Below are 23348 nucleotides of genomic sequence, written 5' to 3' on the forward strand. Positions count from 1 at the left end.
CATACTAACTTAAGACCAAAATTCCAACTTAAACTGACCTAGAATCGATTTTTATTACTCTCTGCATTTTTTTTCTTTTTTTTGGAAACCTAGTAGTAAGTAGACTAGTAAGATAACAAAATTTCATTAGAGGTAAACTTATTACTTTTTTGCTCATACTATCAAATGTGGGACAAAACTACAATTCGTCTTTCTTTAGAAACTTAACACTTTAAATTCGTCTAAATTGCTTATAATAGAAGTATACAACTATACTTATGGACATTCAAATCATAACACAAATGGCCTTTTCTACATAACACAAATCCTGTAATAATTTTATATGAACAAATGAGCAAAAAGGCTCAAACAATGTGGGACCCAAAAAGGTCACTCAAGGTAGGTCCCATGAGATTACCCTCCATTGTTGAGTGCTTAAAAGCAGCTCCAAAGCATCTTCATTTTGGCATCCCAACCCAAAAAAAAAACAAGTTTTCTTCTTTTTGTTTTTTTAACAATCAAGAATATAATTTTCCTCCTCACAGATCTTTCTCAGGAAGAAATATTAAAGTTTTAAGCTAAGAAAGCTTCAATCTTTCTCTTCAACCACACCTTCCTTTTATCCTCTAGCTCAATCGACTAAGGAAGAATATATAATAAAGTGGCTAAACCTAAAGTGAGTGAACCAACTTAATAGGTATGGGTTTGAAACCTAATGCCATGAAGAATGTGGCTATGGCGGCAGTTTCTGCTCTGTTTCTTCTAGGGTTTCTTGTTTGTTCTGTTTCTGGCTCTGTTTCCTATGATAGCAGAGCCATTACCATCAATGGCAAAAGAAGAATCCTTATCTCTGGATCTATTCATTACCCAAGAAGTACTCCTGAGGTTTGTTTTACTTTATTCTTTCATTATCCCTCTTCTTTTGAGTTGTAATGTAGTGAATAGTTATTCCCAAAGTTTGAAGCTTTTGGTATTCCCCCATTGTCTTCCCTATATGAGTATGTTCAAAATCTAGGGTTTTGTTTCTTATCTGTGGATGTCTGTGTGTTTGTGTGTAGATGTGGCCAGATCTAATTCGGAAAGCAAAAGAAGGAGGCTTAGATGTGATTCAGACTTATGTCTTCTGGAATGGGCATGAGCCATCTCCTGGAAAAGTAAGAAAAAAATCTTATTTCTCGATTTGTCGGATCTTTTTTATTGGTGTTTGTGTGAACGAAGTACTGATTCATTGGATTCCACTTTTATGTTTTTTGTCCTCTTCTGCAGTATTATTTCGAGGGCAACTATGATTTGGTTAAGTTTGTCAAGTTGGTCAAACAATCTGGTCTCTATCTTCATCTAAGGATTGGTCCTTATGTCTGCGCAGAATGGAACTTCGGGTAACTATAACCTAATTTCGTGTAACTTAAACCTAAAAATAGAAAGTTTAAAAGGTGAAATTTTTTTCCAAGAGATTCTAATATGATTGATTTGTCTCTGTTTTAATCTCTCAGTGGATTTCCTGTTTGGCTTAAGTACATTCCAGGGATTAGCTTCAGAACAGATAACGGTCCTTTCAAGGTTAGACATGTTTTTTAAAGGCTAATCTATCTTCAATTTGAAGTTATTAGACTTCACACTTGTTCGTTGACCATTGTTTGACTCCTGAGATGATAACTTTACTAATGAGCGTTGATTGTTTTTTTCTTCTTCCATTTGAAGGCTCAAATGCAAAGATTCACCACAAAGATTGTTAACATGATGAAAGCTGAGAGGCTTTTTGAATCTCAAGGCGGTCCTATAATCCTCTCTCAGGTAAAAACCTTTAAAGTGAATTGTGTGTGTGTTTAATAACAATCCTACACTAGAGTGACAGTGAGACTCAGTAGACTTCTTGTTTGTATCTAATGGAATGTTATGTGACAGATTGAAAATGAATATGGACCAATGGAGTACGAGCTTGGTGCACCGGGACGCTCTTACACCAACTGGGCAGCTAAGATGGCGGTGGGGCTTGGCACTGGTGTCCCTTGGGTCATGTGCAAACAAGACGATGCTCCTGACCCCATTGTGAGTTCTTTTGTCTAGTCTTTGTGACATCTTTTCTTCATTAGCTGTATTCTCTTGTCTCTCTTCATTCTCTCTGTTAGAAATCAATTTATTAAATATTAGGATTCATTTAAACTGCACATGTGTTGGTGTTACTTCTTTTCATGATCTTTTTTTGTTTGATTATCTTACTTGCTTCTGTCTCTAATAATAATATTCAATCATATTAGAAATTCTTTGTTGTCTTGTGTTGTGCTGAGGTTAACGACAAGCCATGTGGATCATTCATTTGTCAGTTTCTTTCTTTGAATATTTGTTAACTTATTGAATCTACGTTTTGTTCTCTGCTAGATCAACGCTTGCAATGGATTCTACTGCGATTACTTCTCCCCAAACAAGGCTTACAAGCCCAAAATGTGGACCGAAGCCTGGACTGGATGGTAAGCAGAAACTCAAAGTGAATCTCTGCTTCTGTTATTGTTTCTCAATGATCTCAGTCTGTTTTCTCGATGTTTCAACAGGTTTACAAAGTTTGGAGGCCCAGTTCCTTACCGTCCAGCTGAAGATATGGCCTTTTCCGTTGCAAGGTTTATCCAAAAGGGTGGATCTTTCATCAACTACTATATGGTAAGGCTAAAGTTGTGGTACCATATTCATAAAGTAAATATAAGGGAGAGTTTGAGCTTGTCTAATTCTCATACACGGTTTTCCATGCTTAGTATCATGGTGGAACTAATTTTGGTCGTACTGCCGGTGGTCCGTTTATTGCAACCAGCTATGATTATGATGCTCCTCTCGACGAATATGGTAAGCTGTTAAAACTCAACTTTTTATTTCCTAAAGATAAAGATTGTTTGTCTTCTCTATAATTATTGTAAATTGTTTTCAAACAGGACTTGAAAGGCAGCCTAAGTGGGGGCACTTGAAAGATTTGCATAGAGCAATAAAGCTGTGTGAGCCAGCATTAGTATCAGGAGAGCCTACAAGAATGCCCCTCGGAAACTATCAAGAGGTCTCAACTCAATTCATTTTTTTGTTGTTAGAAATGTCTTTGCTGTGGTCAACTTGATAAAATTTTGTACATTTGTAAATTTGCAGGCTCATGTGTACAAAGCGAAATCTGGAGCTTGTTCTGCGTTCTTAGCAAACTATAATCCAAAAGCTTACGCTAAAGTTTCTTTCGGGAGCAATCACTACAATCTACCTCCATGGTCTATTAGTATTCTCCCAGACTGCAAAAATACAGTCTACAACACAGCCAGGGTAAATAAAATATGTTAGCAAAAGATGAAATTTATATGTTCTTGGTTTTTCCCTGAGTACTGACAAAGATATACTGGTATTGGGCCTTTGGCTATAGGTTGGTGCTCAAACTTCAAGGATGAAAATGGTTCGAGTTCCTGTTCATGGTGGTTTATCTTGGCAAGCATACAACGAAGACCCATCAACTTACATTGATGAGTCTTTCACAATGGTCGGATTAGTGGAGCAGATCAACACTACACGTGACACTTCGGATTACCTGTGGTACATGACTGAGTAAGTATCCATAGAATTTGCAGATATGTCTCTATAAAATGGATGTGGAAGAATTCTCTGAATGCATTTTGATTTCTTCTCTAATTGTCTCTTTCTTTTGATTTATCAGTGTTAAAATTGATAACAATGAAGGATTTTTGAGGAATGGAGATTTGCCTACTCTTACTGTTCTATCAGCTGGCCATGCTATGCATGTGTTCATCAATGGCCATTTATCTGGTAAGTACTTCGTTTACCAGTTTTAAGTATTGCTAAGAACAGTTTCCTGTCAACACTTTTTCACCTCATTTTGACATTTTTTTTGTTGTCTCTATTCAGGATCTGCGTATGGTAGTTTAGACTCTCCTAAGCTAACTTTCCGGAGAGGTGTGAATCTAAGAGCTGGTTTCAACAAAATTGCGATACTAAGCATCGCTGTTGGTCTCCCGGTTAGTCATCAATTTCCATAGCATCAATACTCTTGCATCGATCTTTTTGCAGAACACCAAGTCTGACCTAAAGGTGTTCTTAATCTATGTGTTTATACAATGCAGAATGTGGGTCCACATTTTGAGACATGGAATGCTGGAGTTTTAGGTCCAGTTTCATTGAACGGTCTCAATGGGGGACGGAGAGATCTATCATGGCAGAAATGGACTTATAAGGTACAGAGACAAATATTACAAGACATTTTTCATCAATCATATATGATTGTGTCATTCTACTGATTATCCAATTTTATACTTCGATTTTTTTCAGGTTGGTCTTAAAGGAGAGAGTTTGAGTCTTCATTCACTTAGTGGGAGCTCATCGGTTGAGTGGGCAGAAGGTGCATTTGTTGCACAGAAGCAACCACTTACTTGGTACAAGGTAAGCTTATCCATATTCCAAAATTGAAATGCAGTTTATCTCGGTAAAACAAAATTTGCCATGTTTGACATGTCTCTATGGCTTGCTTCCAGACAACTTTCTCTGCTCCAGCTGGAGATTCGCCGTTGGCTGTAGACATGGGAAGCATGGGAAAAGGTCAAATATGGATAAATGGGCAGAGCTTAGGACGTCACTGGCCTGCATATAAAGCAGTTGGTTCTTGCAGCGAGTGTTCTTATGCTGGAACATTCAATGAAGACAAGTGCTTAAGAAACTGTGGAGAGGCTTCTCAAAGATGGTAAAAAGGCTGCTAAAAATGCCATTTTTATCCCTCTGCTAATGAAGTTTTCAGGGTTTTGACTAGTGTTATGCTTGTTTGTAGGTACCATGTCCCACGGTCGTGGCTGAAACCAAGTGGCAATCTATTGGTTGTCTTTGAAGAATGGGGAGGAGACCCAAATGGTATCTCGTTGGTCAGAAGGGAAGTGGACACTGTTTGTGCAGATATCTATGAATGGCAATCAACCTTGGTGAATTACCAACTGCATGCTGCTGGAAAAGTTAATAAACCATTGCACCCCAAAGTGCATTTACAATGTGGGGCTGGACAAAAGATCACCAACGTGAAGTTTGCTAGCTTTGGCACACCTGAAGGGACTTGTGGTAGTTACCGCCAGGGAGGCTGTCACGCTCATCACTCATATGATGCTTTCAACAGAGTAAGTTAGAGAAAAAGCATGGATCTTTCTTCTTTGTTCTGTTTTTGAGTCTTGAATGTTTCTGAAAGCGAGTTTGTTATTTCTCTTTTGCAGCTTTGTGTTGGGCAGAACTGGTGTTCTGTTACAGTAGCACCGGCAATGTTTGGTGGAGATCCTTGTCCAAACGTAATGAAGAAACTGGCGGTGGAAGCCGTTTGTGCTTAAGTGGAAAGCAGACTCAGCAACAATCAAAAAGACTGTAAAGTAAAAGCTTTGGCATGTCTTACAGGTTTCTGATTTTATTAGTATGTTCTCTATGAAGACGACAACAAAACAAGTTAGTAAATTTTTATTTAATCGCGGTGGAAGTTGTACAAAGGGACGCAACACGCCGTTCAACAATTTGCAGAGATGTGATTTATATATGTAAATAAGCTTGGGAAGGGGTTTGTAATTGTAACCCAAGAAAGAAGAAGAAGAAGAAGCACACTGTGACTGGAGAATCTGATGAGTCCATGTGTAGATTCTTTTAATAGGAGCAAAAAGTAGGAGTAGTTTATTCTCCAAGTTTTTGCTTTGAACGTGTTCGTTGTTGTTGTTGTTGTTGTTGTTGTTGTAGTCTGTCATCGATACTCATCAGATGAGACATTATCTGCAATTATCTCATTGCTTTAATCTATGAAATGTTTTGCTTAATATGCAACTATCTCACAGGATAAGCAAGCTATAGTTTCCTTTTTTTCACTTTATTATATTTAGATTTTGTTTTTTTTTAAGCATAAGAAAAGGCATAAGAAAAGGAAATAAAATGTATTTCCCCAAAGAAAATTTAAAAAGATGTCAACAAAAAGGAAATAGTTAAAAAGAAAATTAGAAATAGTAAAAAAAAAATGGAAAACCTAAAACTAAAATATGGGCCTATGCTCTGAAGCCCATCATAACGGTGAGTCGGTGACTAAGCCTAAGAGGTATCGTCTATATAAGAAAGGTCGCGATGTGATCTTTCGTTAGTAATTCTCACAATTGCAATTTCTCTTCCTTCGCTCTCGTCTTCCTTTTTCTCTTGAGCGATACCTAAAGATCTTCTTCTTCTTCTTTCATCTCTGCAAGGTTTCGTTTTTTTTTTTCCGATGAATTGATTCGGAGTTCTGATATCTTATTCATCTCTGCAAGATCCCTTTTCTTTTTTCAACTTAGGGTTTCCTTGAGATTCAGAATTCCAAAAAAAAAGAACCCTCTTTTACGAGGGATCTTTTTTCCAAAGACTTATGTTTTTTTTTCCTTTTGTCTTTGGTTTTAGTTTAATGTTTGATGCCCTAAGGGAAGGGACTACGACTACACATTACATGATTGTGTCTGTCCGGTTTCTAACTTGGGGGATATTTGTCCGATATTAGGAAAAAGGATTGGAGATAAGATAATCAATCTCTATTGTCTTGCTGTGCTGACTGTGAAAAATCGATTTCTCTGCTATGATCAGTCTTTGTTAAAGGCTAGGACTATGATGTCCTGAGAAAAAATCAATTCTCTGCTTTAAACTATACAAAATTCAGTGTTCTGCGAATTTGATGGAGAATAAAAGTCCTTTGTTAAAGCTCAATTGTCCGATTAAAAGATATCTTGCTGGAGCTGGGCCAGCAAGTTAAAAAATTCAATATTCTGCTATAGAGAATACTTCAATCTCTGCTAAGATCAGCCTTTTAAGGCTTGTTCAATGATCTATGTCCGATTAAAAGATGTGTTGTTGTAGCTGGGGCAGCAAGGTATATATAATTCAATGTTCTGCTATAGAGAATACTTTAATCTCTGCTAAGATCAGCCTCTTTAAAGGCGTGTACAATGATGTCTGGCCAGTTAAAAGATATATTGATGGAGCTTGGCCAGCATAGATCAGCCTTTAAGGCTTGTAGTGTCTGTCCGATTAAAAGATGCATTTTTGTAGCTGGGGCAGCAAGTTAAAAATTCAATAATCTGCTATAGAGAAGTAACTCTGCTAAAACATAGACTTGGACTATGATGTCCTGAGAAAATTCAATTGTCTTCTTTAATGGTTTTGTAATGAGGGAAAGTTCAATTGTCCGATTAAAAGATACTTTGTTGGAGCTGGGACAGCAAGTTAACATTCAATATTCTGCTGTATAGAGAGAACTTCAATCTCTGCTATGAATCAGCTTTTGTTGGAGCTGGGACAAAAATTTAACATTTCAATATTCTGCTATAAAGGAATACTTCAATCTCTGCTACGATCAGTAAGGCTTGTACAATGATGTTTGTTCGATTAACAAGATGTCTTGTTGTAGCTGGGGCAGCAAGTTAAAATTCAATACTCTGCAATAGAGAATACTTCAATCTCTGCTATGATCAGCCTTTCAGGCTTGTAAAATGATGTCTGTCCGATTGAAAGATATGTTGTTGTAGCTGGGACAACAAGTTAAAATTCAATACTCTAACTAAGATCAGCCTTTAAGGCTTTTACAATGATGTCTGTCTGCTTAAAAGATGTTGTAGCTGCGGCAACAAGTTAAGATTCAATGTTCTGCTATAGAGAATACTTCAATCTCTGCTAAGATGAACCTTTACTAAGGCTTGAACAATGATGTCTCTAGAAAATTCAGTTATCTGCTTATATACATCTCTCTGAGATATGACATTCAATATTCTGCAAATTTTTGGAGGATAAAATTTCTTTGTTAAGGCTTGTGTTATGGCTTTGTAAGATTGGAAAGCTCAATTGTGGGTTTAAAATATATAATTTTGCTGGAGCTGGGACAGTATGATAGCATTCAATATTCTGCTATAGAGAATACTTCAATCTCTGCTAAGGTCAGCCTTTATCAAGGTTTGTACAACAATTTCATGAGATATTCAGTTATCTGCTTAAACTATACAACTCAATGTTCTGCTAATTGATGGAGAAATAAAAGTACTTTAACAAGTTTAATGGCTTTGAAAGGTTGCAAAGCTTAATAGCCCGATTAAGAGATATTTTGTTGGAGCTGAGACAACATGTTAACATTCATATATTCTGCTCTAGAGAATACTTCAATCTCTGCTATGATCAACCTTTATAAAGGCTTGGACAATAATGTCCTGAGAAATTCAATTATCTGCTTAAAACTATACACCTCGCTGTGAAATTCAATATTCTGCAAATTGATGGAGGAAAAAAAGACATGTTCTTGTGTAATGGCTTTCTTAGATTGGAAAGGTGAATTGTCCATTTAAATATGTTTTTGCTGGAGCTGGGACAGCATGATAACAATCATTATTCTGCTATATATAACTTCAATCTCTGCTAAAACTTTCTTGTACAACGATGAGATATTCAATTATCTGGAAACTGATGGAGAATGTTCTTTAATAGGAGGACTTGTGTTAAACGGTGTTCTAAGGTTGGGATCTCAACTATACGTTTAATGATGGTTTGCTGGGGTTGGGACAGCATGTTATAACATTCAGTGTTCTGCTTATATGGAGAAAAGTTATGTCTGTCTCTCTTCTAGAGATTGAAAACACATTATCTAGCTAAAGAAAAACTCTTGCTGGAGATTGGAATCTGGATTGAAAACACAATACCTTTTTAGAGATTAGAATCTCGATAGTAAGATATTTTGCTGGAGCTGAGACAGCAGTTTAACTTTCAGTATTCTGCTATAGAGAAAACTTCAGTTTCTGCATAAACATATCAGCCTTTATTAAGGCCTGGACAACGATGTCATGAGAAAATTAATTATCTGCTCAAAACTAGATATGATTTGGAGAAATGTTCTTTAATAAAACTCGTCTTTAACGGTGTTCACAGATTGAAATCTCGATTGTCCGTTTATAGATAGTCTACTGGGACAACATGGTAACATTCAATGTTCTGCTCATATATAGGAGGATTGTCTTGTCTCTTCTAGAGATCAGAAATTCAAACATCTGTTGAAACTCTATCTTAATCTGCATATTGATGGAGACTAAATGTCATCTAATAAAACTTGCCTAATAATATAAGAGTGTCTGCTTAAGGTCTAAAGACAACATGATAACATTCAATGTTCTGCTTATTATACACAAGGAAAAAAATGTTCTTATAGGAAAAGGCTTGTCTGAAGATTTTATAAAGACCGGGAGTGTCAATTGTCTGTTAAAAAAAACACTGTTCTGTTATGAATGTAAGCGCCGTTGCACCAGCACCATCTACTACGAAGGCTACATGTAACTGTAAGGGTGTACTCGTACACTTGTTTTTTGCTCTTTACACTGTCAAAGCCCCAATAATGCTGACGAGGTGCTATTACTGAAAGAGAACGGAGACTAGTATTTGTAATCGCAGAGTCTTTGTCAATTTAATTATCTAATTTGATTCCTCCTTTGGGCATTACAATGCAAAAACCAGTTCGTCAAATGCTTAACTTTATGAAACTATATCATCGACCCTTCTCGTCGTCTCCCAACTCTGCTCTCCAGACCTTCCTTCCAATCTCTCAACTATGCTCTAACGGACGCCTTCGAGAAGCTTTACTGGAGATGGTGATGTTAGGCCCCGAGATGGGATTCCATGATTACGATGCGTTGTTGAATGCGTGTTTGGACAAAAGGGCTCTTAGAGAAGGTCAGAGAGTCCATGCCCACATGATCAAAACCCGTTATTCCCCCGCTACGTACCTCCGGACTCGTCTTCTCATCTTCTACGGTAAATGTGATTGTTTGGAGGATGCCCAGAAAGTGCTCGACGAAATGCCTGAGAAGAACGTTGTTTCCTGGACTGCTATGATCTCGCGTTATTCTCAAACTGGGCATTCTTCTGAGGCTCTCTCTGTTTTTGCTGAGATGATGAGATCAGATGGCAAACCAAATGAGTTCACTTTCGCTACTGTGCTCACCTCTTGTATACGTGCTTCTGGGTTAGCTCTTGGTAAGCAAATCCATGGACTCATAGTTAAGTGGAGTTACGATTCTCACATTTTTGTTGGGAGCTCTCTACTTGACATGTATGCCAAAGCTGGTCAAATCGTAGAAGCTCGTGAGATTTTCGAGTGTTTGCCTGAGAGAGATGTTGTCTCATGTACTGCTATTATTGTTGGATATGCACAATTAGGTCTTGATGAAGAGGCGTTAGAGACGTTCCAGAGACTGCTGAGTGAAGGGATGAGTCCGAATTATGTTACCTACGCGAGTCTTTTAACTGCATTATCTGGACTTGCTTTGATAGATCATGGCAAGCAAGCTCATTGCCATGTCTTGAGACGTGAACTTCCATTCTACGCGGTCCTTGAGAATTCGCTTATTGATATGTACTCAAAATGTGGGAATCTCTCTTACGCTCGAAGGCTTTTTGATAACATGCCTGAGAGGACAGCGATTTCATGGAACGCGATGCTTGTGGGATATAGTAAACATGGTTTAGGAAGAGAAGTTCTTGAGCTTTTCAGATTGATGAGAGATGAGAAGAGAGTGAAGCCTGATGCAGTTACCCTTTTGGCTGTTTTGTCTGGTTGCAGCCATGGGAAAATGGAAGAGACAGGGCTTAGCATATTTGAAGGCATGATAGCAGGAGATTATGGGATTAAGCCTGACACTGAGCATTATGGTTGCATTGTTGATATGCTTGGCCGTTCTGGTAGGATTGATGAGGCATTTGAGTTCATCAAAAGAATGCCATCTGAACCAACTGCTGGTGTCTTGGGTTCTCTTTTAGGAGCTTGTAGGGCTCACTTATCTGTAGATATTGGCGAATCTGTAGGTCGTAAGCTCATTGAGATTGAACCAGAGAATGCGGGTAACTATGTCATTCTCTCGAACTTGTATGCTTCTGCAGGTAGATGGGAAGATGTAAACAATTTAAGAGCTTTGATGACGCAGAAAGCTGTTACGAAAGAACCAGGAAGAAGCTGGATTCAACTAGAGCAAACCTTGCATTACTTCCACGCAAATGATCGTTCTCATCCAAGAAGACAAGAAGTATTAGCTAAAATGAAAGAAATATCGATAAAAATGAAGCAAGCTGGTTATGTTCCTGATCTTAGCTGTGTGTTATATGATGTGGATGAAGAGCAGAAGGAGAAGATGTTACTTGGTCACAGTGAGAAATTAGCCTTGACTTTTGGGTTGATTGCTACTGGTGAAGGGATTCCAATTCGAGTTTTCAAGAATCTTCGTATATGCGTTGATTGTCACAACTTTGCTAAGATCTTCTCAAAGGTTTTTGAACGAGAAGTGACCTTAAGGGATAAAAACCGGTTCCATCAAATTGTCCGAGGAATATGTTCATGTGGAGATTACTGGTGATTGGTGAACATCGCATAAAGGCATGTAATATTGACTAAGCCAACATCTGTGGAAATGCAGGTGTTGAAGATTAACGGTACAAATTAAAGTTGATTTGATATTCTTTTACTTTGTTACAGCTAGGATAGGAACCTTACAAAACCCAAACATACAAAACCTGAAAGACTCAAAAGTTGGCATCTTTTAACAGTTGGGTTCTAGTCAATCTTCACTGAAGAGTAGATCTTTCTCACGAACCAGAAGCAAGCATAGAAACCGATTGTGCCAGTTAGGACGAAGAATGCATAAGAGATGATGATCATGTACCCGAAGTAGAGCATTCCCGAGACTAACTTGGTGATCTCCAGCTTCGTGAAGAAGTAGAAGATTGAGTAGAGGAAGAGGTAGAAAGCGGATGAGCCTGCAGTTAAGTAAGCTCTCCACCACCAGTTGTAATCCTCGCTACAAAGCTGGAAGTAGCAGAGCACCACTGTGATCTCTGCACAAGTGACGATCAAGATCAAGAACACTATGAAGAGGAACCCGAAGATGTAGTAGAACTGGTTCAGCCATATTGATGTCAGGATAAAGAAAAGCTCGATGAAGACTGCTCCAAACGGGAGGATGCCTCCAATTAGTATGGAGAACACTGGTTTCATGTACCATGGCTGCTCTGGTACTTGCCTCGGGATCTTGTTTGTTTTGACTGGGTATTCAATTGCTGGCTTTTTGTAACCCAGATAGCTACCGACGAAGACTAGTGGGACTGAGATGCCAAACCAGAGGCAGAAGAGAGCAAACATTGTACCAAATGGTATGGCTCCAGATGACTGCTCTCCCCAAATGAGGGCATTCAGAACAAAGAAGATAACAGAAAGGATACCGGGAAACATGAATGCAGTCTTCAAGGTCATTCTCTTCCACTTGTTTCCTTTGAACATTTTGTGAAGGCGAGACGAGGAGTAACCAGCGAATATGCCCATGAAAACCCACAAAAGAACCATGGCAGTCATAAGCCCTCCTCTGTTGGATGGAGATAGGAAACCAAGCAACGCAAACATCATTGTAACAAGCGACATTCCGAAGATCTGAACACCGGTACCAACATAAACACACAATAATCCAGAGTTCACTGGTGGCCTGAAGACATCTCCGTGTACAAGCTTCCATCCAGTCTCTTCCTGAGCCTCATCTTGGGTCTCGAGCTGATTGTAGTTTGAGATATCCTTGTACAGAGTTCTCATCATGATCATGGCTACCATTCCAGAGAGGAAAAGGACGATCATAAGTGAATTTATGATGGAAAACCAGTGGATTTGATCATCGTTCATAAGAAGGTATGTGTCCCATCGAGAAGCCCATTTGATTTCACTCTCCTGTATATTAAGAGTCCGGAAAATGTTTAGCAAGGTCAAAATGTAAAGCAACAGAAGTCTAAGGCAAAAAGCCTAAACCTTTACCTTAAATGAGACATCATATGTAAACACTATTTCTTTTCCTAGCTCAACTTCTTGAGGGACAGTGTTACTTTGGATTAGATTCTTTGTGTCCTTATTGCATGTTGTTAACTGAGGATTTTTTTCATCCCACTCCTTGTATTCATGCAAGATACTATCAAAGGAGAAGCCGTTAGCTAATAGAAATTAGGATAGGGAAGCGTACCCAAGTAGTGAAGATAACTAGTAGGCAACTACCTGTTCGGAGTAACCTCAAATCCAACAATTCGAGCAGAATCAGACTCTTGATCTCTGTGGTACATAACCCGGAAGCTCAAGTGATTATGTATAAAGTATTTCTCCTCTTTGCTCTGCAAAGCCAAGCAAATATTGGTCGGTGTGGGAAAAGGTAAAAAGAATGCAAGAGTGAAGCACAAGATTTCAGAGACATACCCCTTCATAACTCCCTTTGAAGCCAACACGAAAACCGTGTTCATAAGTCGTTGACTGACTTCCATCTCTCCTTTGTCTAAGTACAGCGACTGGAAGATTATCAAGAATCCTGTACAACAATTCGGGTTAAGGTTTGCGGAGTAATAAAAAAAGTCTAGGAGACAGCAATGCAAAGAACAAGAAAGTTATATCTACTACTTACATATTGGCCCGGTATTCATCATCAATCTTTTCCTTGAAATTTTTTGTGGACTCAGCATCAAGTTTAACACGGCAACCTACTTTGCAGGGCTGATCTTCCAGCATTTGAAACTGAAAAAATTGTCTCAATAAGGTCAACACTTATAGAGTTATAGTGAAGAGGTTGAGGCATGCAAGAAAAGCAGTCTAAGAACATATATATAGGCAAAAGAATTGGGTATTTGCTTACAGTATAAACCGAATTCTCAATACGGTCTCCTCTGAGAACCTCCCCCAAATTCTCAGCATTGTTCAAGATCTTAGGAGGCTTACAGTAATTCAGATAGTAGTAGTCATAAGGAAGTTGTGTCTTGGTGGACGACAATTTGTTCACTTTAACATAAAGAGGATCACCCTGTTCCAGACCAGACAAAAACAACAAATCAAGAGCTGAATAGCCAAGTTACTAGTACAGCCAAAAAAGAAGATGTGAAAACACAAGTTTCAAGTGCAGATCTATGGATTTTGCTGACTATAATTTTTTTTATGCATTATCTTAAACTTTCATCATGACTTAAATGGTTCAAGAATCTGTAAATCTCATAGACAGATCCCACTAGACGAAAGAAAAGGAGATTCAAATCATCAGAAACACAGAGGAAGGAACTTCAATTAGAAACACACAGATCTCTACATCCCATAAAGACACTTCAAAATACTCAAACGACCCTCTCTCTACACACATGACGGTGCCACTTTCGTTTCTGAATATCACATAGCCAAGATATAGAACAAATATACAAAACTTCAAACTTAAAGTTTCTGTGTTCTCAAGAAATTTCATCAACCCACTCAAATAGTAGCTAGCTATCAACACAAACGGTGACCAAAATTTCAACGAGACGTAAATGAAACCACACGCCAAAAGAGATCGAGGTTCTCATCGGAAACACGAGATCGGGGAAAGGAAAGAAAAAAAAACAAAAAAACAAAAAGAGCTTACCTTCTGGAAATCGCGAGGAGCGACTCCGGGGAGATAGAAGGCATGAGATAAAGAGAAAGAGAGGAAAGAGAGGAATAGAGTCGCGTAGAATCGAAAGCTACTTCCTTTCGTCTTCTTCATCTTTGTTTTCTTCTGTTTAATCTCTCCTCAGAGCCAGAGGTTCTCTTCTTCAGATGAAAGTAGCCGGAGCTAAATTATAAAGAAAGCGTTTTTATTTTACAAAAGATGACGAAAGGTGTTCACCATATACGACGTCGTTTCAATGTTTGGATAGCTTACTAATAAGAAAGTGTATAAATAAGATTTTTCAAATAAGTAGATGCTTTTTTTTTTTTTTTAAAATCTTTTGTCAACTTAAGAGCAAAAGATTTGAAATAATTTCCTTTACTTGTATGACATTTGTTAATCTTTTCTTGAACATTTGTTATGTTGGGAACATAGAGAATAATATTATTGGGAATTTAAGATTGCAATATCTTATGCAGATCACTTATTTCTAGACAAGAATTTAGATTTTGTACTACATTTAAACTCCAAAATTAAATGTAAAATACAGAAGTGTTTTTAATTGCTTTAATGAACAAGAATTAAGAAGCTTCATGTCTAAGCAAAGAGATATAATGTATATTGGTTGTGGGATGCTTAAGTTTGGGTAAGTACAATATGGCTTTACTCTCAAGAAATAACTTGAGCTTTAAAATTTCTATAGAATATAAATCATTCATTAAGTAAAGTTAGTTGATTGATTATGATAATGACATTAATAAACAGGATTTTTTTAAAAGTTAGTTTATCTTTTTATTTGTATGACCTCATGTAAAAAAAATGCATTTGTAAAGAGAAAATTATGTTGAGTAAAAAACAAAACGGTGCGTTTTATAATATGTTTTTTTTTTAAATAATAATAAAACGATGCGTTTTGATGCCGCCGGCAAATGAAATAAGGAGAAAAAAAAGTGACTGAGAAAGTCAAAGAAACCAAACCACCATGGAAATCGAAGGTGAAGACGGCACGAAGCTCTTACTGAAGGCCGGAGTAAAGTCTGTGTTCGGAAGAGGAGCGGGATTCAAAACCGAAGATCTATCAGTGTCACGCCGCCACGTATCGTTCGAGTTAAAATCCGCCGCCGCCGGAACCGAACGGTCTGAATCCGGTAGGGTTTACTTCGAGGTTCTCGGGAGGAATCCGGTCTGGGTAAAGACGGGTGAACCGGGCGAAAAGATCCGAGCTTTACGGAAATCAGAGACGGGAGAGATCGCCGGCGGCGATCGGTTTTGTGTATCGAGTCATAACCCAATTTGGTTCACTTTGAAGAAGAGACGCGATGAAGTTATGGAAGAAAGAGCATTGGATAGTGAAAGCGAATTGGGTGTTATAGATATCTCGGATACTGACCCTGTTAAAGGTGATCAATTTTGCACTTTGATGTCTTTATCTCTAAAGTAATACAAAGTTTGGGGGAACATTGGCGCTTAGTGAATGAGTCTCAATGTGTATGTGGTGTTGCAGAGTTTGGATTTCTTGTGATTGGGAAAGAGTTTGATCAGTATCCAAAGAGTAGGATGCGTGATGTAAAGCAATGGGACTGGTTTTTAGAAGATTCCACGAAAGGAAATAGCGATGATGATGATGGTGAGGGAGATAAGAAGGGAAGGAAAGGGTTAAGCAAAAAGAGAAGTAGGAAGAAAGGAAATGAGGATGATGATGATGATTGGAGTGTTGAAAGTGATGAAGATAAAGAGTTGATTGTGAAGTCGAAAAGAGTTTTGACTCCTACTTATTCTACTAGATCCAAAAAGAAGACTAAGAAAGATACAAGCGGAGGTAGTAGTAGTAGTACTCAAACGAAACAGCGTGGAAGAGTGGATTCTGAAGATGATGATGATGATGAAACATTGGGAGGCTTCATTGTTAGTGATGAAGAAGATAAGTTAGAAGAAGAAGACGAATCAAATGTAGAAGAAGATCTTGATGAAGATGAAGACGAAGAACTTGACTAAACCTAATATGTAAGCAAAGCTAATCTTCTTGTTTTCTAGAACTACACAATATTTTGTTCAATCCTATGATGATGTGTGTGTGTATGTGAGAGCTGAGGTTTTTGAAATCTCCTAAAGACTTACTAAACCTGAAATGTAAGCAAAGCTAATCTTCTTGTTGTTTTCTAGAACTACACAATCGTTTGTTCAGTCGTATGATTTGTGTTTGTGTGTGTGTATATTAGAAGAGCTGAAATTTTTGATCTTATGATATATATATTGTTCAGTTGTATGCTTACTTTTGAAATTCTCTACAACATTGCTGCTTCTGCAACAGTGCAACCCCAGTTTTGATTGCTTTAAACGATGCCGTTTGCCTTTCTGTTATTTGGCAGTTCATGGTACCCCACTAAGGTATCAGGATCCACGTTCTTCATCTTGTACGTGTGAGTTCTTCTCATCGTACGTGTGAATGAGTTTTACAAATTAAAAAGAAAGAAAAAAAGCCGCGAAGTCTTCTCCTCCTTCCTTTCTCCATCGTCCTCCTCATTCTCTGGCTTTCTTCTTCCCATTTTCTCACAATACAACGAAGCCTTTTCCATATACAGAATCAAAAACATGAGTAGCGAGGAAAACATCACATCCATCAAGACCGATAATAACGGTGGCGATTCCTCTGATCTCTCTACCGTTCCCGCCTTAGGTAATTTCAGAAACTAACTCTTGTTGTTGTTTTCTTTCCTGGAAATATAATTCTCTGGAAAACATTGAATCTTTGGATAATCCTCTACCAAAAACTCAACCTTCTCTGATTTAACTTCTGCTTCAAGTAAATCCCCTGTTTTCCTTTCTCGCTTTGGTAATTATCAACAAGGAATAAGGTTCATTTGAAGCTAGCTAACCATTATATGCTTTTCAGATCTTTCTCCGGAGGGTTTTGCTTTTCTTGATGATCTTAAGGCAAGCTACTTCAAATCGGTTAACACATCAATCTCTTACAGTAGTTTCTTTGTGTTTCCTCTGTTTTATGAACTTTTTTTGGGTGTTAATCAACTTACAGAACCTAAAGCGAACCTTTGATCTGAAAACACTCTCTCCGAAAGTTACCAAACGTGTTCTGTACCTCAAGGACATTCAGGTAATGTCAAATCGACGATCTCAACAAAAACTATTATCTTGTAGAATTGTTTGGTTATGTAAATGTTGTGTGTAAATTTTCAGGTTGAACACGATGAACTCGAAGGGAAGTTTCTTGCGGAAAAAGCTGCATTGGAGGCAACATACGATAATCTTTACAAACCGCTTTTTGCTAAGGTGACAAGTTTAAAGTTTTCATCTTTCCTGTTAAAATTGGCTTAATGTTATATGGGTTTAGGATTATACACTTGGTGTATTTTCCTGAGATCTACTGAGAATTTGCAGAGATATGAAATTGTGAATGGTATGGTTGAAGCTGAAGCAGATAAAGAAGGAGTGCCTAATTTCTGGTTGATTGCAATGAAAACCAACGAAATGCTCGCAAATGAGGTCCATGTTTCAATTGCGTTGTTTCGGAAGCTTTGTGTTCATTGTCAATAAATAGATTGTAAACAACTGTCTTGTTTTGGTTTATATAGATAACTGAAAGAGATGAGGCAGCATTGAAGTATCTTAAAGACATCAGATCTTGCAGAGTTGAAGACAAGTCAAGAAATTTCAAGCTTGAGTTTCACTTTGACCCTAATCCTTACTTCAAGAACTCGGTTCTCTCTAAAACTTACCATGTGACCGATGAAGATGGTCCTGTTCTTGAGAAAGTGATTGGGTAAACTAATCAGCCTCATTTTACTTGGTTTTAGTTTTACCTGATCAGCTATAACTCAGTCTCTTGTGATGTGTAGAACGGACATAGAATGGTGTCCAGGTAAATGTTTGACTCATACGGTTGTTGTGAAGAAGAAAACAATGAAAGGGTCAAAGAAGATCAACAACATCCCCATGACCAAAACTGAAACCTGTGAGAGTTTCTTTAATTTCTTCAAGCCACCTGAGATTCCTGAGATTGATGAAGTTGACGATTACGATGATGTTGATACTATTATGGTTAGAATACATTCTCTCTTTTGATTTTTATACTGAACCAATGGTTTCTTTTTTCTTCAGCTAATATCAATTTTCAAATTATCGAAAATATTGCAGACAGAAGAACTCCAAAACCTGATGGACCAAGACTATGACATTGCGTAAGCTTACAGTTCACAATCTCTCTGACATTGAGATATATATTCAAGAACTTAATTCTTAATCTTAACTACTGGCTTTTTTGGTCTTGCAGTGTGACAATCCGAGATAAACTGATCCCTCATGCAGTTTCATGGTTTACTGGAGAGGCTCTTGTTGATGAAGATGATTCTGATGGTGATAATGATGATCATGATGATGATGATGAGAAGAGTGACTAGCGAGAGAAGATTTGTTTCAACAAAGTTTGCAAATTGAAAGAGGAGCTTCATATTCTCCAATTTATTTATTACAGATACACCAAGAGTTTCAAGAATTTATCTGAATACATATATCTCAACAACTGATTTTAGAGAGTAGACTTCATGCTCCAAGCACTTAGTCTTAAAACATTAACACTCTGAGATCCCTTGTTAAAAGCAAAGAGATGTGTTCTTTTTCCTGTTGCCAATTTTGGATAAACTCTTGAGGTAATACATGCTTTCCCTTTCCCACCAAAGCTCTCCACTATTGAATTATCAATCTACAACACAAAAACCAAAAAAACTTTCATCATTATTGACAAAAGAATCTCAAATAACTAAATTAGTCTTCACTTTTTTGATCAAGTTCTTGGGATTATGATAAGTGGACTTACCAAAGTCCTGAGAGAGATTGTTTGATAAGGAGAGACATCCACAAAAGCACCATACGTTGTTTTATCATTTCCTTTCTCTAAACTTGATCTGCTTTGGTCATTGCACATGACCACCACATGCTCCTTACTATTCTCACGAGCTTTGAAGATTCTGAGATACACTGATGTGTACTCTTCCAAGTTCTTGGAAGCCAGTACCATCAAACCAAATGGACCTAAACCGGACTTAACCAACGATGCATTCTTCTGGCTGCAAATCAACTGCGGGTCGGTCCAACCTGGTTCAATCACATCTGCTTTCTCTAAGTCTAAACCACTCACTTTAAAGAAAACCTCCACATCTGCTTGTGAAGCTGTGACTCCATGAACCTCCATGACCGATCCTCCTCCTTTCAAAACTTTGTTGCCCCACTTGACTTGCGTTGTACGTAACCTCTCTATTTCTTTAACTGGCCATTGCACCAAACTCTTTCCTGATTCATCAAGCCATATTTTCCTAGGAATAGCCTAATTCACCACCAAAACCAGTTAATCACTTCTAATTTCTAAATTTGCATAATTTAGTCAAAAATGTTAAAATCATAACCGGTTTGATTACCTGTAAACCGGCCCAACCCATATTGACAATGTCCTTATCCGTCGACGACTCGTTAACCCAACCCCACAAAATCCTCCGTTGGTAAACCGAGTCGTAAAACGTCTTTGAGGCGTAAAACTTGCCGTAGTCGTATCTCGGAGCCGTTTCATCCTGAACAAAACCATTGTCCGGTACGTAGACATCTCTCACTTGGTCGTACGTTCCAATCGTGTAGTAATCATGAAACGTATCTGTTAAGCTCACTTTAAGCACGAGCTTCACCATCTTCCCATTAAACGCCGTCGTATCGACGCCGCGTGAATCAGTTCTCGCCACCGGGAAAAAATCAGGGCACTCCCACATCCCAGTGCCGTCGTGGTAATGTAGAGGCTTTGGAGATTGCTTCCACCTCACGAAATCTCGGCTCGTGTGTAGAATCGCTAACCCTCGGCGACCGTCTTGGCTTCCCGTGGTTATACGCCATCGACCATCACGGCCTAGCCACGCGGTGGTTGGGTCGCGAAACGCGGTGGAGTTGATGTGGTTGGCGTCGCCAGGTGTCACGAGGGGATTTTCCGGAGATTTTGTCCAGTGCCGGAGATATGGATCGGTTAGGTTTTTGGGTATGGCTAGGTTTTGGACCTGACGGTTGTAACGGTCGTTGCCTGTGTAGAGAAGTACGGGTTTGCCATTAGGGAGAATCGTGACGGAGCCGGACCAGCATCCGTTAATATCGGACGGTCGAGATGGTTTGATGGCTGGAGAATGTGTGATCCAATTGATAAGATCCGTTGATGTTGCGTGACCCCATACAGTGTCGTTAACTTCCATAAGGGCGCCGTGTGGGTTCCATTGGTAAAATAGATGGTAGATTCCTTTGTATACCATAGGCCCTGTCCAATAAAAAACATACATAACTATGCTTGTACATACTGAATGTTTAAAATAGTATTGAGGTAGAGAACAATGACTAACCGTTAGGATCTTGTAGCATTGAAACAAGGCCCCGACATATACCAAAAAAAAAAGATTAGTGACAAGATTATACTTAGAGAATTGAAAATAAAGATAACTAAGTGAAACTGAATCTAATGTGCCCGATGATTAATATTACCGTTCATCCAATTTTTTGGGGCCTGGAAGTGATAACCGGTTCGGTAAGGTTGGTTCTTGATATGATTGGGGACGTTGTGCAAGGCATCAAGAACAGCAAGAGCATTTTCAGCAAGAAACAACGAGATTAACAAGAAAATGGCTCTGTTACACCAAACCATATTAGTCACTGTAAACCGTTTATTTAATATTCTGAAGTTTTTTAATGTTTGAGTTTTACGTATGAGAAAATGCCAAATTTATAGGCAGTGTGGGGGTCTTTGGTGCGTGCTTGAGGTGGTGGTCCATTACATTGTAATAATTACATTCTATGATGTCGATCTAAATGCCCTTTTATGTTAGTTGAGATCAGATATTGATTTCTTAATTATAGAAATACATAAATTTTTGTTAATGTATGAAATAAGTCTCATAAATTAAATGGCATGAAGTTTGGGATGATTGTAAAACTCAATGCGTAAAACTCATAAACTCGTACATTTCAACGATTGTTTCAACCATTTTGGTTGGTATCAGATATATGAAGATACAAAATTGCAAATAAATAAACACATACGCTAGATAACGTACGTATTCCCGACAGTCAGGAATGTTCCAAATCTTATAGCCCTTTTGTTCGTCTCTTTATTGCAATTATTTCCCACTCAGTAATATGACTTTTTATGAATGTCAGTGACTCATCATTGATGCATGCGGTGTAAAATAAACAACACTATTGATTTCATCTGTTCAAAAGCAACGAAAATGTACATTTTCTTCTATTGCCAGCTTTGGAAATACAGTTTTGGTGTTTATGAATGATTTGCCTCCCCCACCATATATAGTTATCCACTATTGAATGCTCAATCTATAACAGGAAAAAATATAGATTGAGAAGCCTAGTTGAAATTGAATAAGATCATACCTACTAGTAAAATGACACGTGATTCTTCCTGAACCCTCTCTCAGTACTCAATTAGAAAGACAAAATCAAAATATCCTTAAAGTGAGATCGCTCCACTAAGTCTCTCGACTCTATCCTAATCATTTTGATGGGATTTCCCCATATTAACGGTTCTATTCTAGTTAGAAAATATCACACTTTTGTATGTTAACGTGCTTGTGCTACCCATAATCCATATGCACGTGTATGTGCTGTGCAGAGGCACACGGCCGGGAGTGTGGACACTTTTATTTTTGTAAACTTCATGAAACTTAGCATCGTTAATAGCTTTCATCACAAATGGTCTGGCCAACTTATTCAAATAGTAATTTTTGAAAGGAGAAGGAAAAGGAAAAGATAGAGAAAATACTAGAAAGTTTCCGATTATTTGATTGGGAATTCGTTTTTTTTTTCTTTTTTTTGAACAATAATTACTAATAAGTTATGATACCCATTAGATAATAAAACTTAGTATATATACACCCAATAAAATTCTTCAGGAACTCTATCCAATTCTAATTGTAATTGTAGATTATTAGCAGAAACATAAATTTGAATTAATTTGAATTTGATGAGAAGGTTTTTTTTTTTGTTAATGACTGTACGTGAGAGAGAAAATGCAAAATAATAATAATAACAATATAACTGATTTTGTTGCTGCTTTTTTAGTGCTTAGTACATATGTCCAAATCATCAATATTGACTTGAAGATTTCGAAAGAGATATATACAGATGTGTACTTTCCAAAAAGTTTTTGGAGGCGAGAATCATTACACCAAAGTGGACACAACAAACCGGCTTTAGCCGACTATTTCCTCTGGCTTACATATTACGCACGTATTTCATATCTAGTGCCAGAGGTTTAATAAACGACAACAATTTAATTAGCCTTAGCTGTTAGAAAAAGAATGCGATACTACCATGCATGCTCATGATCTGTCCCACATGCCACTCCATACTGGTTTAGCCTTAGGCGGGACATGACAGAGTTGGATTAATATCCGTTGAAAATCAGACGGTCGAGGCATGGTTCGATCGCTCAACTAATTGAGTTTTCATTAGTTGACCAGATCCATTTACGTGAAGTTGTTGCTTACCCTAAAATGGTGCCGTTTAGATGAATAAAATTAGACTCCATAGTAATAAATTAGGTTGGCATCTCTAGTACTCTCTAGTGATGTCTAGTGTTATAAAGTCGTTCAATCGTTAAGCTGACATAATGTTTGGAATAAAGTCAACAATGAAATTTTAGCCGTTGGGCATAAAAGAAAGAAAAAAATATTACAAGTGTTCGTTTAAAAACCTATATTCTAGAATGGTCTTATACTCAACATACGAATGTTGCATATACATGTATATATACCTTACCTCACATGTGTACATTGTCATTAATTTATTTTGTTTGGGTTAAATCGTATTCAAATTTACTTGTATATATTCATATAAAGTCCACTATTATCACATTCGCCTCGTCGGCACTTG

General features: G+C 37.8%; 5 protein-coding genes and 1 pseudogene across 9 annotated transcripts; 4 read left to right on the forward strand and 2 right to left on the reverse strand.

Moving 5' to 3' along the window:
* The first annotated feature begins 243 nt into the window (after positions 1 to 243).
* Positions 244 to 5789, forward strand: LOC104778388 (beta-galactosidase 1). The gene is made up of 19 exons (XM_010502829.3): positions 244 to 864; positions 1038 to 1133; positions 1246 to 1358; positions 1473 to 1539; positions 1681 to 1773; positions 1885 to 2028; positions 2359 to 2447; positions 2529 to 2634; positions 2727 to 2814; positions 2901 to 3019; positions 3106 to 3270; positions 3368 to 3546; positions 3656 to 3765; positions 3865 to 3974; positions 4080 to 4190; positions 4285 to 4395; positions 4488 to 4693; positions 4778 to 5114; positions 5208 to 5789. The coding sequence occupies exons 1-19, from the start codon at positions 679 to 681 to the stop codon at positions 5316 to 5318; spliced, it is 2541 nt and encodes an 846-aa protein (XP_010501131.1). The 5' UTR covers positions 244 to 678; the 3' UTR covers positions 5319 to 5789.
* A 331-nt stretch (positions 5790 to 6120) lies between these two features.
* Positions 6121 to 12932, forward strand: LOC104778405 (putative pentatricopeptide repeat-containing protein At3g13770, mitochondrial pseudogene; annotated as a pseudogene). The gene has a single exon (XR_015558244.1). The product of XR_015558244.1 is annotated as a putative pentatricopeptide repeat-containing protein At3g13770, mitochondrial pseudogene (transcript).
* LOC104778396 (transmembrane 9 superfamily member 7) lies at positions 11367 to 15210 on the reverse strand. Its single transcript, XM_010502840.2, has 7 exons — positions 14418 to 15210; positions 13665 to 13829; positions 13437 to 13546; positions 13235 to 13343; positions 13040 to 13152; positions 12806 to 12956; positions 11367 to 12721 (listed from the first exon to the last, which is right to left on the reverse strand). Exons 1-7 carry the CDS (start codon positions 14535 to 14537, stop codon positions 11564 to 11566), a joined length of 1926 nt encoding a protein of 641 aa, XP_010501142.2. The 5' UTR covers positions 14538 to 15210; the 3' UTR covers positions 11367 to 11563.
* Positions 15211 to 15253: 43 nt separating this feature from the next.
* On the forward strand, positions 15254 to 16933 carry LOC104778435 (uncharacterized). 2 transcript variants are annotated; one of them, XM_010502892.3, is made up of 3 exons: positions 15254 to 15823; positions 15928 to 16427; positions 16793 to 16933. In XM_010502892.3, the coding sequence occupies exons 1-2, from the start codon at positions 15406 to 15408 to the stop codon at positions 16416 to 16418; spliced, it is 909 nt and encodes a 302-aa protein (XP_010501194.2). In that variant the 5' UTR covers positions 15254 to 15405; the 3' UTR covers positions 16419 to 16427; positions 16793 to 16933. The 2 variants fall into 2 exon arrangements, with proteins under 2 accessions (XP_010501194.2, XP_010501185.2); XM_010502883.3 differs by lacking the exon at positions 16793 to 16933 and having other exon boundaries at positions 15928 to 16695.
* On the forward strand, positions 16927 to 19116 carry LOC104778425 (nucleosome assembly protein 1;4-like). Of its 2 annotated transcripts, XM_010502871.2 has the most exons (9): positions 16927 to 17100; positions 17317 to 17357; positions 17458 to 17535; positions 17619 to 17711; positions 17820 to 17924; positions 18014 to 18201; positions 18278 to 18479; positions 18576 to 18619; positions 18712 to 19116. In XM_010502871.2, the coding sequence occupies exons 1-9, from the start codon at positions 17016 to 17018 to the stop codon at positions 18836 to 18838; spliced, it is 963 nt and encodes a 320-aa protein (XP_010501173.2). In that variant the 5' UTR covers positions 16927 to 17015; the 3' UTR covers positions 18839 to 19116. The 2 variants fall into 2 exon arrangements, with proteins under 2 accessions (XP_010501173.2, XP_087308177.1); XM_087452051.1 differs by lacking the exons at positions 16927 to 17100; positions 17317 to 17357; positions 17458 to 17535 and having other exon boundaries at positions 17638 to 17711; positions 17851 to 17924.
* On the reverse strand, positions 18864 to 21174 carry LOC104778415 (beta-fructofuranosidase, insoluble isoenzyme CWINV5). Of its 2 annotated transcripts, none has more exons than XM_087452044.1 (4): positions 20946 to 21174; positions 19853 to 20724; positions 19255 to 19761; positions 18864 to 19140 (listed from the first exon to the last, which is right to left on the reverse strand). In XM_087452044.1, the coding sequence occupies exons 1-4, from the start codon at positions 21103 to 21105 to the stop codon at positions 18967 to 18969; spliced, it is 1713 nt and encodes a 570-aa protein (XP_087308170.1). In that variant the 5' UTR covers positions 21106 to 21174; the 3' UTR covers positions 18864 to 18966. The 2 variants fall into 2 exon arrangements, with proteins under 2 accessions (XP_087308170.1, XP_087308173.1); XM_087452047.1 differs by having other exon boundaries at positions 20807 to 21155.
* Positions 21175 to 23348: the final 2174 nt, after the last annotated feature.

The sequence above is a fragment of the Camelina sativa genome, chromosome 1, assembly GCF_030686135.1.
Source record: "Camelina sativa cultivar CO46 ecotype springtype chromosome 1, ASM3068613v1".
In the NCBI taxonomy this organism is placed as follows: domain Eukaryota; kingdom Viridiplantae; phylum Streptophyta; class Magnoliopsida; order Brassicales; family Brassicaceae; genus Camelina; species Camelina sativa.